The sequence below is a fragment of the Zootoca vivipara genome, chromosome 2 (assembly GCF_963506605.1).
Source record: "Zootoca vivipara chromosome 2, rZooViv1.1, whole genome shotgun sequence".
Classification (NCBI taxonomy): domain Eukaryota; kingdom Metazoa; phylum Chordata; class Lepidosauria; order Squamata; family Lacertidae; genus Zootoca; species Zootoca vivipara.
Genome location: NC_083277.1, coordinates 111,003,371 through 111,020,066, shown reverse-complemented (window position 1 = coordinate 111,020,066; position 16,696 = coordinate 111,003,371). Strand labels below are relative to the sequence as shown.

Genomic DNA, 16,696 nt, shown 5'->3' with positions numbered 1-16,696 from the left:
AGCCGCACCTTGGTTTTCAAACGTTTCAGAAGTCGAGCAGACTTCCGGAACAGATTACGTTCAAGAACCAAGGTACCACTGTAGTTTTATTATTTATACTCCGCACATCTGGCTGGGTTTCCCCAGCCGCTCTGGGCAGCTTCCAGCGCGAATAAAAATGTCAAACGTTCATAACCTCCCGATACAGGGCTGCCTTCAGATAACTTCTAAAAGTCAAATAATTATTTATCTGTTCGACATCTGACGGGAGGGTGTTCCACAATAAGGGTGCCACTGCCGAGAAGGCCCTCTGCCTGGTTCCCTATAACTTCACTTCTCGCAATGAGGGAACTGCCAGAAGGCCCTCGGAGCTGGACCTCAGTGTCTGGGCTGAACGATGGGGGTGGAGACGCTCCTTCAGGTATATTGGGCTGAGGCCGTTTAGGGCTTTAAAGGTCAGCACCACTTTGAATTGTGCTCGGAATCATACTGGGAGCCAGTGAAGATCCTTTAGGGCTTGCTTACATGTGAGGTAATTGGGGTGAATATCTACACATAGGTTGCTTCCAGAAGCGTCTTACCCATAGAGGCTAGTGGCACGGGGCGGCAGGGCGCCAAGTTCTGGAGGGCGCCAGGGAAGAGGTGGAGGCTGGTGGACATGGCACTTCCCGGCATCAGCTCGCCACCTTTGCCCTCCTCCGCCATGCCGCACCCGGAGCCTCCGTCTGCCGTGGCCACTGTGGTACGAAGCGGCCAGCTGAACGGGGAGGCGCTGCATAATAATAATAATAATAATAATAATAATAATAATAATAATTTATTATTTATATCCCGCCCATCTGGCTGGGTTTCTCCAGCCACTCTGGGTGGCTTCCAACAGGATATTAAAATACAATAATCTATTAAACATCAAAAGCTTCCCTAAACAGGGCTGCCTTCAGATGCCTCCGCCTCTTCCCCGCCAGAGGAGCCGCCCTCCAGCCGCTGCCCGCCTCCTCCACCCTGCCAGCAGCGCTGTCCTCCCTAAAAACCTCTGGGAAACGGGGGGGGGGAGGGCCGCCGCCGGAGGGAGGTTTGCACCACGGTGTCGGGTATGCTTAAGATGGCCCTGTTTGCTTCCCAGCTGCACAGTTGATAGCATTATTATTATTATTTATTAAATTTGTAGGGGTCGTCTTGTGGTGTTTGAAACTGCCCTCTGGTGGGAATGAAAGAGGCAGCGCAGAGAGAGAGAGAGAGAGAGAGAGAGAGAGAGAGAGAGAGAGAGAGAGAGAGAGAGAAAGAAAGGAAGAAAGGAAGGAAGGAAGGAAGGAAGGAAGGAAGGAAGGAAGGAAGGAAGAAACTGGTGGATAAGGGGTCTGTCTTCTGTGGCAGCTTGTGGTTACATCCTGCAATATTTAACCAGGGAATGCAGAAAACTTTCACATCCAAATAGGGCATGAATCTCTCTCTCTCTCTCTCTCTCTCTCTCTCTCTCTCTCTCTCTCTCTCTCTCTCAAAAATGTTTCTTTCAAGAGAACTTATCCGTGAGGAGTGAGTTTTCATGTCACAGATCTCCTGGCCCCATTCTCTCCTTACAATATACCCAATGTCGTCTCCCATTTTCAGCACTGTTTCTACTTCAGGTTAAAAAGCTTTTCACATACCAGTGGCTCCCATGAGACAATAGAACTTTGCATCCCAGTTCACAGGATAGATGCTTGAACAATATGAAATAAATTCCCTCTGTGCTTTTTGATTGCCTGGAGAATATTGACCAAGTTGGAACACGTGCAGAGGAAGGCAACCGAGATGATCAAGGGCAGGTGTAGGCAACCTAAGGCCCGTGGGCCGGATGTGGCCCAATCGCCTTCTCAATCCGGCCTGCGGATGGTCCGGGAATCAGCGTGTTTTTACATGAGTAGAATGTGTCCTTATATTTAAAACGCATCTCTGGGTTATTTGTGGGGCCTGCCTGGTGTTTTTACATGAGTAGAATGTGTCCTTTTCTTTCAAATGCATTTGTGGGGCATAGGAATTTGTTCACACCCCCTCCCCCAAATAGTCTGGCCCACCACATGGTCTGAGGGGCGGTGGGCCGGCCCATGGCTGAAAAAGGTTGCTGACCCCGATCAAGGGTCTGGAAACCAAGACTTATGAGGGAGCTGGGTATGTTTAAACTGGAAAAGAGGAGACTGAGAGGAGACATGATAGCCATCTTCAAAATATCTCAAGGGCTGCCACATAGAAGATGGCGGAAGCTTCCTTTCTCCTGCTCTGGAGGGTAGGACTCAAACCAATGGATTCAAGTTACAAGAAAGGAGATTCCGACTCAACATCAGGAAGAACTTTCTGACAGCAAGAGCTGGGGATTGGACTACTTGATGACTCTCGGGGTCCCTTCCAACTCTCCAATTCTATGGTTTTCAAAACCTCTCAAGCAGAATGTGTACAGTGTTACTTCTCAAAGTGATTAAAGTTTGCTTGGTTAAGGATGGAGATATAGACCACCTCAAAGTTGGCAAGTTCTATCATCAGATTTGTGCAAAATGAGCGAATACCCCTTTTTTAAAGTAACACTATTTATATTTTCATTAAGAGCAGCCGTTTAGGGCTGAAGACAGCGAGAGATTCCTGCTTGGGGGAGTGAACACACCTGCCATTTTTACTGCTGGTACACAGACTTTGGGGTCATAGCTCAGGGATAGGGGCACATAGGTTTACATACATTAGGTCCCCAGGTTCGATCCTGGGCAACTTCTCCGAGAGAGGGCTGGGAGAGAAGCTGCAGAGCTTTTGGGCTAAGTGGACAATGGTCTTAAAAGCTTTGTGAAAAGCAGCAGCTTATGTTTCACAAAACCTGTTTGACCAGGAAAGATGGCAACACAAAAGGGCACACATGTCATAAGGAGGTAGTGCCTGACTCCCTCTTTAACCTTTCAAGTTAAGGTAAGCTAGGACAGAAAACCCAGAAAGAGACTGTCTCCTTTTAAAAGGAAACTCCCGTTTCAAACAGCTCAGTTTACACCGACGCACGCGTCCCGCGAGCAAGCAAAGAAACAAGCGGGATTAGAAGTACATCTACTCAGGTTTTTTTTTTTAATTCAATATATTAAATATATATTAATAATTGGAAAAAGTCACATACTGGAAATTGGAAAGGAGGGATAGACAAATATAAATGTCAAAAAAAAAAAAGTTTGGCAGACTTTACAATACAAAGTTATATACACAGAAAGGCAGAAGGTGTTGCAGGTTTAGGCTGAAGCACATTTCTCAGCGGCTCATACAGAAGACACCCCCCCTCCCTGTTTCCCCTCCTCTGCCATTCATTCAATCAATCAATCATCCATTCATCTGTATTTACAAAGCCAACATGCCGATCCTCTTATGTACAACTTTTACAAAAAAAACCAACAACACAAAAACACCATCCGACAAAACCGGGCTGCCACTGATGAAGCGCAGCAGGTGGGAGGAAGAAGCTGTTGGAGGGATATGTGCTTACTTACGGCAAAACTGCACTGCCACTTCCCCCAAGTTGCACCGAGTTCAAGATTGCAAGCAGCTTTTAAGCAAGGGAGTTTGGGGGGGGGGAACAAAACCTCATCCAGTTCCCATACTTGAGAGGGAATTCTTCGCCAGGGCCAGCAACATGGATAAAGTAAGAGAAAGCAATTCTTTTTTTTTTAATCCCTAACCAGCCTTGGACTATTTAAAAAAAATAACATTTTTTTTTAAAAAAAACACACAAAACACCAACATATTCCACATGTATCACACAAAGCTGATCTGTGCAACTGTATGGAATTTAGGTGTCGCATTGCACGTGGAGCCGTTGGCGGGTTACATGAGACAAGGCAGCATCATTTTAGGGATATTGTGCATGTAACCCTAGAAGGCACACTGGGATTCCCCCCCTCCCCCAATCCCCACAAGGTTAAAAAAAAGAGAGAACACAAAGTCCAAAAATGTTGTCCGAAGTTCAGAGAGAGCGGAAGAGGAGAAGAGAGGAGGAGAGCAATGTCCCACTAAACTCCGAGATCAAAAAGGGTGGACTAAAGGAGAAAGAGGGGCGGCGTGATAAGGCTAGTGGCCTCCATCTTCCGACCACTAGGCTGAAAGTTTTTTAACATCCTCTGTAATGTCCTCTGGGGGAGAAAAATGTTCCTGCAAACTCCCCTCCAGATGATGGGGTGGCAAGGAAATCCAAGATCTGCCAGTTTCTGTCCATCTGCCACCACTCCCAAATATATATATATATATATATAAAGCCACCCTCCCTCCAAACAGGAAGCACCGCCCATTTACGGCAGCTTCCTTCTTTCTTTCAGAGTCCTCAGAAAGGCAGCGTGTCCATGAATATTTTGTCCACAATGGGTGGCGGGGGGACCAGGTCCTCGAGCTTCAGGTAGAAGATGCGCTGGAGCCCTTGAGTGCAAAGGGTGCGGAGTTCGGGGAGCTTGCCCAGTAGCTTCGAGAGGCAGTTTGGGTGGAGCTGCTCGTTGGTGGTGGAAGTCACGTGGTCTTTAAGGCAGCTGACAATGCGGTTCTGGAGGTCTTCAACCTTCTTTGGCTCTTTTAACCCATGGCGGTCTGGTTTGGAGACGGGCAGGGCAGGGAGCAGGAGGAGATGGCGGCGGCAAGAAACGAAAAGGGAAGGAGCTGTTAAACACGGTAAGCGAACTAAGGCCTTCTCCCTGACGCAGTCAGACATGTTGGGCTCCCTAGGGTCCCATGTGTACAGGTGAAACTCAGGAAATTAGAGTACCGTCGAAAAGTGCATGTATTTCAGTAATGCAGCTTAAAAGGTGAAACCAATATATGAGATAGATGCGTGACATGCAAAGCAAGATATGTCAAGCCTTTATTTGTTGTAATTTTAATTATTTACCGTTAGGCGGGTCAATTATAAATGGAATGTTATTAATGAAATGTAATAGCGGTGTTTATTTTTGTATTCTTGTAACTATTTGTTTTATTACTGTGGGATTTCCAAAAGAAAACATTCGTAAAAATTAAAAGAAAAATAAATAATAATAAGTTGCATTACTGAAATAAATGCACTTTTTGATGATATTCTAATTTTCCGAGTTTCACCTGTATCTCATGGTGTTCTATGCTATCCAGGTGCCGGGGCGTAGCGTGGGGAGGACCAGGGGGGCTGTGGCCCTGGGCACAGATTTTTGAAAGGGCGCAAGGGGGCACAACGGGCGCCCCCCACAACAGGCTCCCTCCCTTGCCAAGCCACACCTGGGCTGGGCTATCAGGACTGGAGCGGCGGTGTCTTCCAGATATTGCCAGACTCCCCCTCCCAGAGCAAGTAGATCTGATCTATCCTTTTCTCTGAAGGCACCTAGAGATGTCACAAACTGATTGGGGGTCTTAAGCACCTCCCTTCCAGAGATCTGGAGCTTCCTGGATCCTGCCTCTCAACCTGCGCTTTCCGCAGCCTTACCCGTGCACCCCGGGAGAACCACCCCAGTGATGTGGGCACCGGGCTTACCTGTGATGATGACAAGCGCTGCAAGGCAGGAGAAGGAGGGCACATCGATGTTCATGCGGTGGAGGCTCTGGGAGAACTCAATGATGGAGTCGATCCACTCTCCAAAGCCTCGGACACACTGCATCCGATGCAATACCACCCCGTTGCAGAATATCAGCTTGCCTTCTTCTGGCTTGGACCTGAGAGAGAGAGAGCGCGCGCACTGTTTGAGTTGAAACTTGGACAGAGTGTGTCGGCCGCTGGAGGGAAGGGCATAAAGCCAGTGGGGCGAGCCATGGGAGTTTGCTGGGCAAAGTTGGCTTTGACTGGGCAGTTGGAGCTCATTCCCAAATGCTGCTGCTTCACTGGAACTCGGAATTCCGGGGTCACAAGCAGGCACAGCATTTGTTCCAGGCAGAGGTCTTGAGCCGAGCAGCCTCCTGAACTGGCTTGTGAAAGCCATGCCCGCTCCCACTGGGCTCTCCGACTCACCCACTTTGGGGCAAAAGCAGCACCTGCAGTCTTCTCTCTCCCACCATTCCCTTGTCTCAGCATGACACGTGGAAGCCCTTTCCTTCCAGAGTAAGGAAGGAAAGGAAGGAAGGAGAGACTGTAAACAAAGGCTTCCTTTGCTCACAACGTCCCTTATCAAATGTTTAAAGCAATAATGCTCAATTCAAGGGCCCTGGATCTATATATGGAGGATTCCCTTCTCCTCTCGACAAACGAGGCTGCATCTGTTTGTTTTATTTTGCCATACTGCCACAGTCCCAGCAACCCGATACGAGGTGACCTACTGAGCTTGCCCCAAATTTAGAACACTGTGGGTTTCGTACGGCAGCCCAGGCTGCTGCATGTTTACCTGTACGCTAGCCGGAGAATGAAGAGCTCCAAAAAAGCAGATTCCAAAAGCAGGTCTTGATCCTCTTTCGGAAGCTCTAGGAAGCCCTGGATCTTCTCTGCCCATTTCCGGATGACGTCCATCGAGCCTGTCAACAGGTCGTAGAACTGCTGCACATCCACACAGTCCTCCTTCTCAAACTGGTAGGAGACAGATTCCTGGAACTGGCGAGGGGAGGAAACAAGCAAAAAGGTTGAAGAGCAGACACAACCAAGCTCATGGCCCCCATGCCCCTGATAACACACACTTCTTTTGGGGAGGTGGAGTGGGGGGTGGAGAGACAGGCAGGAGGGTAGACTCTACCACCAGTACAATGCCATTCTCCTTGCTAGCACTGATAGAGAGGAATCTAGAGTGATGTACTCAAGACTCTCATTTGAATATCCAAATAATGCATCTCAAACTTAGAGATTACTAGTAACGGCGTAGGAGAGCTGAAAAAAATGCCAGTATATTTCACATCTGGCAACCATTGCACCTCTCGGGTTTCAGATAGCACATGGGTAGACGAGTCGAAAAATCCCGGGACACAGATTTTCATGGACCTCCCGCAGCTATGGTGGCTCATTTACCGGAAGCAATGTATTTAGCATTAACTCTGAAAGTGTATACTTGTTTCTGACCAAACTAAGCCTACTGATGTATATTTTGCTCTAGGAAGGCCTAGTTTGGTCAGAAACGAGTATACACTTCCAGAGTCAACACAAAATACATTACTTCTGCTAAGGTAAAAGTAAGAGGTAAAGGACCCCCCTGGACGGTTAAGTCCAGTCCAAGGGGACTATGGGGTTGCGGCGCTCATCTCGCTTTCAGGCCGAGGGAGCCGGCGTTTGTCCGCAGACAGCTTTCCGGCTCATGTGGCCAGCATGACTAAACCGCTTCTGGCGCAACGGGACACAGTGACGGAAACCAGAGCACATGGAAACACCGCTTACCTTCCTGCCGCAGTGGTACCTATTTATCTACTTGCAGTGATGTGCTTTTGAACTTCTAGGCTGGCAGGAGCTGGGACAGAGCAACAGGAGCTCACTCCGTTGCAGGGATTAGAACCGCCGACTTTCCAATCAGCAAGTCCAAGAGGCTCAGTGGTTTAGACCACAGTGCCACCCCCATAACAGCTAGTGTGTTGTGAAAATTTGTGTCCTGGGCTTTTTACACTCCTCTACCCACGTTCTATCTGAAACCAAAGGGGTGCATTGTTTGCTAGGTGTCATTCCCCCGCAACTCTCCTACCCCACTGTAGTGTATTCTCTGCTCAAGAGCCATTTCAAGTGTCTAGGCAGCTAATTTGGGGCTAGAAGGTATATCCAACAGCAACAAAAAAAACCACCCCTTCAGCTCAGGCAAGTTCCACTAACAGGATCTGAGGCATCTATTGGGAAGGGCTTCACCCTGCTGATTCCAGTTGCCTAGCACTTTGCTCCAAGTCATTTCTTGGCATGTTAGACTACCTAGGCACTTAAAATGGCACAATTATTTCAGGGCATTTCAGCCTGCCATGGGGCCATTTGGGGCATCCCACAAGGAACAAAGTACAAATGTGTTTCGTTTATCTGCCTGGCACATTCTCTCACCCCCCCTCCCCCAAAGTCAGCCACGAGTGCCACAGACTGTTGGAACGCAGATTAGTAAGTACCTTGGAATAATCAAGCTTTGTTGCGCTGGGTATGGAATCTATGTGTGCTCTCACAAGAGAGGAGATGAGGCTGACTGGAGAAGTGTCTTGAGTTTGCTTGGGTTTGGAGGGCAGACGACCACGCCGGCCTTTCAAGCTGTCCGTCCGCACCACTGAGGGAAGGAGGAAGTGAAAAAAAAGACACACATTCAGAGAGGTTGGGAGCAGAGACATGCGGGAACTGTCGACAGGACTAACCGTGGGGCTTTGGAAGGTTTTAATCGCAGAAGGGAATTTGGATCCCGGCCAAAGTGGAGCAGGCAATGGTCTAATTGCCGTATGCTAGACACGTTTCACAAGATGGTTGTACCTCTGGTTATGAACTTCATTCATTCCAGAGGTCCGTTCTTAACCTGAAACCATTCTTAACCTGGGGTACCACTTTAGCTAATGGGGCCTCCTGCTGCTGCCGCCATGTAATTTCTGTTATCACCCTGGGGCAAAGTTCTTAACCCGAGGTACTACTTCCGGGTTAGCGGAGTCTGTAACCCGAAGTGTTTGTAACCCAAGGTACCACTGTATTTCACAACTGCACAACAGAACGCGATACTTGTATTAAGTGGGTGACCTTTCTCGATGCTACTGAACTACAACTCCCATCATCTCTGACCATTGGCCATGCTGACTGGGGGCAGATGGGAGTTGGAGTCCCGCAGCACCTGGAGGGCTGCAGGTTCCACATGCCTGTTCGACATCTCCAGTGCTGGTCTTGGACAGTCAAAGGAAGCTTGCGACAAGAGTTGCTTCTCCTCCCCTCATGCTTCTGCGCCCTACGTGAAGGAAGGCATTGGAAGAATGCACATCTCTCCCTAGAGCTAAGTCACTTACATGTCCTCTCTCATTGGTTCTTTGCTCTGAATAATTCTGCTCCCGACCCCACCCTTAAAAAGCCCCAACCCCCCTTTTTGTAGTAGTTCTTGCTGGCCAGAATGAGGCAATGACAACGACACCAGCAGACTGTTGTCAGCTAGTGCATCCTGCCAAAACGTGTGGCATAGATCACATCAGCGTAGAACCTAATCACCCCTTAATCCTTCTGACAATTCACGGCTGAAGAGCAGATTTTCCTTACCGCTTCAATGGACATGGATGACTGCAAAATGAGATTTAAATCTGCCACAGTGATTGCGAGGACCGAACCCATTAAAGGCGGTTGCCTTGGGCAAATAATGCAGGCCGCAAGCCGATTAAACCCTGATCTTATTAACACTTTAACCTGCACATCAATCTCAACGAATAGGGACTTCTCTTACCTTCTTTGACCATTCCCACAGCAAGGCACTTCTGGAAACGACAAAACTGGCACCGGTTTCTCCTCCGTTTGTCCACAGGGCAGTCTTTATTGGCTAAGCAGATGTATTTGGCGTTCTTCTGTACAGTGCGCTACGGGAGACAGAACAGCAGCGGGGACGTTTAGGACTCATCACACGCATGCGCAAAACCACATAGGGCATCTCCAAAGCTTGGCGTGTCAAGAAAGACAAAAGGCCCGTGTATTTATTGCAGTGTTCCTACAACCCTGCCATTTCCAGTTTCACAAGGGTACGACACACCTTCCAGTCAAAGCTGTGCCTTCACATTTCTGCAGGTGGGTACTGTTAACATAATGCCACAGAAATGGGGTGATGAAAGATGGAAATGGCACTGAGCAGGCCTGACGTCAGAGAAACCGAAGCGTCCCTCTCTCCAAAGATCTGCAATTCCCTCACCTCAACCACTAAAAGTCTGAAAGGTCTTTGTTTGGTATGTATAAGATGCTGGGTCTTTCTGCATTCATGCAACTGGAGAACAGTTTAATGCAATATGCATTAAAAGGGGGGCAGGTCCGAGCTGCTACGTTTGAAGCTCTCAGCCGTGGGACAAGTTAGAAAGTCACACACCCCAAATGGGGCCATTCAAAATGCAAACCAAGCAGCTCTGGGTAGAGATCTGAGCGTTTTGAAGCAGCTGCGTGTTTGGTTTGCTGCACTTCCAGCCAAAAAATTATATAAATCTTGTAAGGAAACAAGCATTTACCATGCCGCCACCTCCTCCCGGCTACCTGAATTACAAGCAACGGGTCACATGGCCGCTTCAAAGCGACAGAGACGACACGGATCCCCACCATTCAAGTATTGGCCAAGTGAATTAGCTCGGAAAGTTTCAGGATTCAAAATGTCCCCAGCCACCCACCCACAGTTTTGCAGATTCGGAGACCTGGCCGTTTGACAATTGGCATGAGGCCATGTCTACCCACAAACAAGTTGGTATCACAGCTATTCCGTCGCCTTGGGTGAAATGGGGAGGCAAGCTGAGAATCTCCAGGGGAATTTCTTCCCCTCCGCTGCCCAGTAAGGACATTGTGATCAGCAAATGGAACCCGGTTAGTTTTGCCACAGCCAGATGATTACCAGCTTGTGGTAACATGGAGACGGGCTTTATCCTGGTGGCACCAGTGTTGCGCAATGCCCTTCTTGCCGAGATATGAGAGGCCCCATCAGTATTGGCATTCCGATGGATCCTGCAGACCCATTTGCTCAGGAACACATTTCCCTGAACTTCAACGTCTGATCTTATTGTTTCAGCTGTGTTTTGATTGTCATGCTTTTTAACTGCCTTGATTTATTGTATATTTTAATGACAGATGCTGCAATGCTCTTGTGTAATTTAATTATGCATAGATTTTATAACTGATTTCATAGTTGTAAAACTGCAGAAGCCATTTTGGCATATAAGGGTTAAAAAAACAAACAAACAAATTACTTTGCAGCATCTTCACAAAGCTACAGGTCCTGTGGAAGGAGCCATGAGACTTCAAGTGGCGCGAAACAAAAGAGGTTTGTAGTACAGATATGCCCTTAGACATATCTACTGTTTTTAAGTACCTAGACTTACAGGAGGGTGTTCAGGCACTGCCTCTCTTGTAGAAAATGCCAGGGTCCACAAATGTTGGCTTGGTTTGCAAGATCTGCTTGTGTTCACTAACTCCCTCTCTACTCCTCTGTCACTGAAGTTTTGTGTCCTGAAGTTTATCATCTGCAAGCTTATAAATGTACAAGTTTATAGTTTTCCAAAACTACAGTGGAAGTGGGAACTTTGGGAAACGGGGAAGAGGGTTGTGCTGTTAGCAGCCCAGCCTCCTCCTGGCCACAGGCACTTGCTCCAGAGTTAATACAGTTAATCCAATTAAATTGTTTTTATTAATTTTTTGTTGCTTGGTCTATGTACCAGTGTTTCCCAACCTTGGGTCTCCTCTCCAGCTGCTTTTGGACTACAGTTCCCATCATTCCTGACCACTGGTCTTGCTAGATAAGGATGATGGGAGTTGTAGTGCAAAAACAGCTGGAGACCCAAGGTTGGGAAACACTGGTCTATACGCTACTGTGTTTGATTAATTTGCTCTTGTTATTTAGCGATTGCAGTGTTGGTTGTTATTGAGCATGGTGCTGATAACGTCAAGGCTGCAGGTTCGATCAATATATGGGACAGCTACATAGCAGGGGGTCAGACTTGATGTTCCTCAGGGTCCCTTCCAACTCTATGGTTCTATTATCTATTATAAGCAGAATACACAATATATTAAATCAACTTAACTCGACTCCAGAGAGAATATTTGCAGCGAGGAGGAAGTTCTCAGAATTCCCCTGCTGAATTCTCAGAACCGGAATCAGGGTAGGTCTTTTCTTGGCCAGGAGATCAATAGTGAGGCCTTAATACTTAGACCAGGCATCCCCAAACTTCGGCCCTCCAGATGTTTTGGACTACAATTCCCACCTTCCCCGACCACTGGTCCTGTTAGCTAGGGTTCATGGGAGTTGTAGGCCAAAACATATGGAGGGCCGCCGTTTGGGGATGCCTGACTTAGAGACTGCTTGGCTACTTAAGCATCTCCCCAAACTTTCAGCTCAGAGCCAGGGCCTAGCCCAGGGACAAGTAGCATATGGCCCTCCAGATATTGTTGGACTACAACTCCCATCATCCCTTTGACCACTGAGCCAGGCTGGCTGGGGACAATCAAAGTTGGAGTCCCACAACCTCTGGAGGGCCACAGGTCTCCCTCCCACCCATGCCTGCTCTGGTCTATTTACTTGTGGGAGATGTGTGCAGCCTTTCGCTTGCAGCATAAAGGAATTCTGCACTCTAGGAAAGACCCCCCATTCCTAGCTGTTGTGGGTTTAATTGTGGAAAGTCACCAGATGGAACAAATGCGAACTTTTCAGCCTTTGAGAGATGGAGGGCTTCCCAAAGGTCCCATAGCCTGCAGAAAGCTCATCTCCAACCTTCCAAAAATGCTCTTGCCACCTACCCCTGTGAGGGGACAGAGAGCTCTCACAAAGACCTCCTTTATTTGGAGAGGCCAGGGAAAGGTCCGATGACTCATCCCTGTAGCAGTCAACAGCAGAGGCTTCCTCCCGCTCTCCTCCTCCTCCTCCAAAAAGGACACACTGAAGTCCCAGCATTCTTTGCACTGCCTCTAGAGACACATGGAGGACTGGAATGCCTTTCCTAGCGGCACCCAGCACCCAGAAGCAGTGTACACACTCCATACATTTAAAGCACATGACTCCCCCCCCTTTTTAAAGTATCCTGGGAACTGTAGTTTACTGTTTCATAGAGCTATTCCCAGCACCCTTAACAAGCTACAGTTCCCCTAACCCTTTGGAGAGGGGGAGTTAAGTGCATTAAACGTAGGTGTAGCCTGAAAAACACCGCCACCAGCACATGAGAATCGTCTCAGTTTTGAGGGTGAGCCAGAAAGCCCTTCTTACCTTGAAAAACCCCTTGCAGCCTTCACAGGTCCGGACACCATAGTGTTGGCACGAGGCGTTGTCTCCGCACACGGCACAGCGCCCCTCGTTGGACCCCGGGCTGCGCCCCTTGCTTGGCGAGAGCGAACTGTCCATTAAGCCGGAGCCGTCCAGGACCGGCGAGGCCTGGCTGAGCGGCAAAGGGGAAAAGCTCACCGACGAGGAGGGTTGTGGGAGGGAGAAGACGTCTCCGTCCACTAAGTGCTGGTGGGCGGGCGGCTGCATCTTCAGCGGGCTCTGCGGGGGGACCCCGGGGCTGTGAGCTGAGGGGCCGAAAGAGAAGTAGGACGGCTGGGCGGAACTACTTTTCGGAGGCTCCGTTGCCGCCGACGCCCAAGGCCTCATGCCCTCGTAGGCGTGCGTAGGGGAGTAGGCCCCAAAGGAGTTCTCCCAAGATGGCCCCTGCGAAGTCTGGTAGCTTGGCGTGGAAGGGGATGGGACGGAGCAGGGGCTGCCATAATAGTCCGAGCCACTCGAGGACATAGTCTCGTCCAGCTGGCTGCTGAAGGAGCCGGGGTAGCAGCCGTACACTTGGAAATCCTCCAGCTTGAAGGAGGCGGCAGTCGGGTTGGGGGCTGGGATCTGGTAGAGGAAAGCGTCAAATTCGCCGGTGTAATTGTCCATGAAGGTGCTGAAGCTGGGCAGAGAGGTGGCGGCGGCAGTGATCTCTGTGTTAACCAGGTCCATGGTGGGTTTGCCAAGCTCGGGGGTCAAGAGGTCCGCTGGGTAGCGCTCACAGGGGCCTCCGCTCTGAAGCAAGCTCCCATATTGGGTTTGGATACAGGGCATCTCTAGGAGGAAAGGGGAGGGGAGAGGGAAAAGAGAAGAGAGTCGGCTGTCAGTTATGGGATAGTCGGTCGTACAATATCCTCCGAGAGGGAGCAGCTGGCCCACTAGAGCAACTGGGGCACTGCCCCACCAATCTCAGTGTGACCTCAGCCAGCCCCGTTGCCTTATGCACAGCCCAGGCGAGTGGTATTGTCTGTTGTCGTCTTCCTCTTTAATTTCAGCATTGCCCCCTTGTAGAACTCTGTCGGATGGGGGCAAACTTTGTGAGAGTTGGTTGGCTCTGCCTGTCATTAGCCCCGCCCGCACCTATTGTTGACTCTCTAGCTCCACCTGCTGTTGGCCTCCCTACCTCTCACCCAACCTAGTATAGAGATACATCCCGTGGCTGGTTAGCAGGAGAGGTCAGTGGCTAAACGGCTGCTATGAAAGCGGAAGGGGGAAAGGGAGCCCCGCCTAACAGAGGTTGCTGTTGATGAGCAGGGCTGGCCCAATATGTTTTTGCCACCTGAATCAAGGGATAAGATGCCACCCCCTGTCCCCACACCAGGCGCATAGATGCTAACAGGATCAACAGCTGAATCCTGCATCCTGACAATATAGGTGAAGCATCTGAGGGTAGCAGGAGGGTTGCTGGGGTGTGTGTGTGTCACATGACACACAAGAGCCTGGTTCTCCAACACCTTGCAGCTGCCCCCAACGATTGCCGACTTGTTATGCCCAATGGTAGGGCCTGTCCAATGGTAGGGCCTGCCCTGCTCACATGAACGGTGTGCTCATCTCATCAAAATCTTGGCCCCCATTCATGCAAACAGTTTCTTCAGTTTCCCATTCATGTAGGCATGCCAGCCATTTTTTGTTCATGCAAAGGAACCAAGCAATGAAAGCAAAAAAGGTATGGAGTACCCTGCTCAAAGGAGGCCTTTACACATTTGTGGGGCACCTTTTGTTCATGGGAGGAAGGAAGAGGGTATGAAGCATGGCGCCTCCTAAGCTTGCATTGGAGGAAATTGTATCCTGTATTTTCATCTTGTGAACCATTCTGGGATCTTCGGATGAAGGGCGGTACAGTAGATAAATTTAATAAACAAATAAGCAGGAAACAGCTAAGCACAAACTCTGGGCATTCCTAGAGATACCCATCTCCTTGGGGTAATAACAGCACTTTGGGTTAAATGAAAACACCTCCACTTGCTTTTGTAAAATGCACGGTGCCAGCATTTTACTGGGTGCCACTGTCGACTAGAGGCAGATGCAACATGCACCCAACTATCCAACTTAAAAGAGAACTGTCAGGGATTGCTCTTTTGCAACATCTAGTCTCTGACAGTAGCCAGCCAGACACCCCTAGCTAACAGCATGAACAAGGTCTGCAGATCTAGCTGGTTATGGGGCATTGTGCATGGCGATTCTCATTGTTGGCGAAAAGGCACCAGAATTCTTAAAGGATTTATTTCCTAGCCGTCTGAGCCGATATCCAACAGGTGCATGATTCAACAGGTGGAAAGTCACAATAGGAAAGACCCTCCTGTTGTTTGCATCATGACTGTTGTGCGTGGGCGATGTTTATTGTTCCTTGCCTAATAGGAGGCATGCAACTGGGGAGCTCATTTCCACTCTGATTCTTCCACCTTGCACAGATTTGCTGGGAACCTGCTGTGGGCACAAGCCTTAGGCAACAGTTTCCTTGGTAATGCGGAGAATGCGACCGACAGCACAACTGGGCAACCAACCAACACAGGATCCTTTTAACTTTGAAGCTGAGACGATAATCCTGGCTTGTGCCAACAGAGGATGTGCTTCAAAGGCAAGGAGGAAAACAAAAATCACATCGCCCCACCTCCACCAAAGCTGCCCCCCAAAAGCCAGCTTATATAGGACCCAGGAGGCATGCCTAGCACCATGTTGGAGCAAACGCATGCTCCTTCAGGGAATGGGATATGCTTGTTCACACTATTTACTTCCTTGTGGAGGGCCACATGGGCTGCCTGAAGCTGGCTCACCAGCGCAGGCATTTGGATGGGGATCACAGGATTGTAGAGTTGGAAGGGACCCCGTGGGTCATCTAGTCCAACCCGCTGCAATGCAGGAATCTCAGTTTAAGTATCCATGACAGATGGCCATCCAACCTCTGCTTAAAAGCCTCCAAAGAAGGAGAGCCCACAACTTCCCGAGGGAGAGCGAGCGAGAGGGGATGAAATATAAATAAATAGGAGGAGGAATGGGAAAATAGACGCCTTCCCATTTGGGCGTCACTCCTGTGGTTGAGGACAAAATGGAGATGCCAAAAGGCATTTGTGAAAGGAGCCATATTCTGGAAGTGAAGGGACAGCAAAGGAACATGGGGAGAAGTTTTAAGAACTTTTTAGCCCAAACGCAAAATGTAGTTTCCAAATGGGGTTGAACCAGGGCTGGGGAAACTGTGGCCCTACAGATGTTGCTGGAGCACAACTCCCATAATCCAGGAATTATTGGGCCAGGGCTGGTGGGAGAGTCCAACAACACTGGGAGGGACACAGATCCCACAGCCTTTTTTCTTTTAACAGACAAGACCACCAAGTTACTGAGGCTGGACTCAAGTCCTTGACTGATGTTGTTTCAAGATACCGCAATGCTTGGGACTTCCCAAGTGCATATCCAGACCTTCAGCTTTTCCTTTCATCCTAATCTTCCCCAATTCCAGGTCTCTCAATATTCCCACAATCCAAAGTGTGGAACGTAACAGCAGTGTGGACTTAAGTGCTCTCGGATATTAGGCGGTTTCCTTCCTATCAAGAAAAGAGCTGGGCTTGGAAACTATAATCCATAGTCAGATATCACTAACAGTAAAGGTAGTTCACATGCATTTTTCTTTTCGCTTCCTACACCCTTAAAGATGGATAGCACACCTACAAAACTGAGAGGAAAATGCTGCCGTTTTGCAAAATTTACTTATCTCGTAAGATTTAGATTCTAGGAAGGGGAAAGCTTGAAAGACATGATTGCTCCACGCATCCCTCATATGCACATAATGAAGAGGAAGATTGTAAAAAAGAAGGGGGGGAGAGGATTATCTGTTGAGTCACACCTTTGCCTGATCACTGGTCACCCTGACCTTAAAAAAG

At 48.9% G+C, this 16,696-nt stretch overlaps 1 protein-coding gene across 3 annotated transcripts in view; it reads right to left on the bottom strand.

Annotated features, from left to right (window-relative positions):
- Window positions 1-1,245: 1,245 nt before the first annotated feature.
- Window positions 1,246-16,696, bottom strand: part of NR4A1 (nuclear receptor subfamily 4 group A member 1) — a 40,281-nt gene continuing 24,830 nt past the window's right edge. For 2 of the 3 annotated variants that reach the window (XM_060272031.1, XM_035103454.2), the window contains exons 2-7: window positions 12,768-13,597; window positions 9,273-9,402; window positions 7,981-8,132; window positions 6,306-6,508; window positions 5,465-5,643; window positions 1,246-4,554 (exon numbers count right to left, since the gene is read on the bottom strand). In XM_060272031.1, coding sequence (XP_060128014.1) covers window positions 4,298-4,554; window positions 5,465-5,643; window positions 6,306-6,508; window positions 7,981-8,132; window positions 9,273-9,402; window positions 12,768-13,597 — 1,751 coding nt within the window. In that variant the 3' untranslated portion in view covers window positions 1,246-4,297. Of the gene's footprint in view, window positions 4,555-5,464; window positions 5,644-5,903; window positions 6,509-7,980; window positions 8,133-9,272; window positions 9,403-12,767; window positions 13,598-16,696 lie in introns of those variants that run through there. The other variant, XM_035103436.2, reaches the window with a different exon arrangement.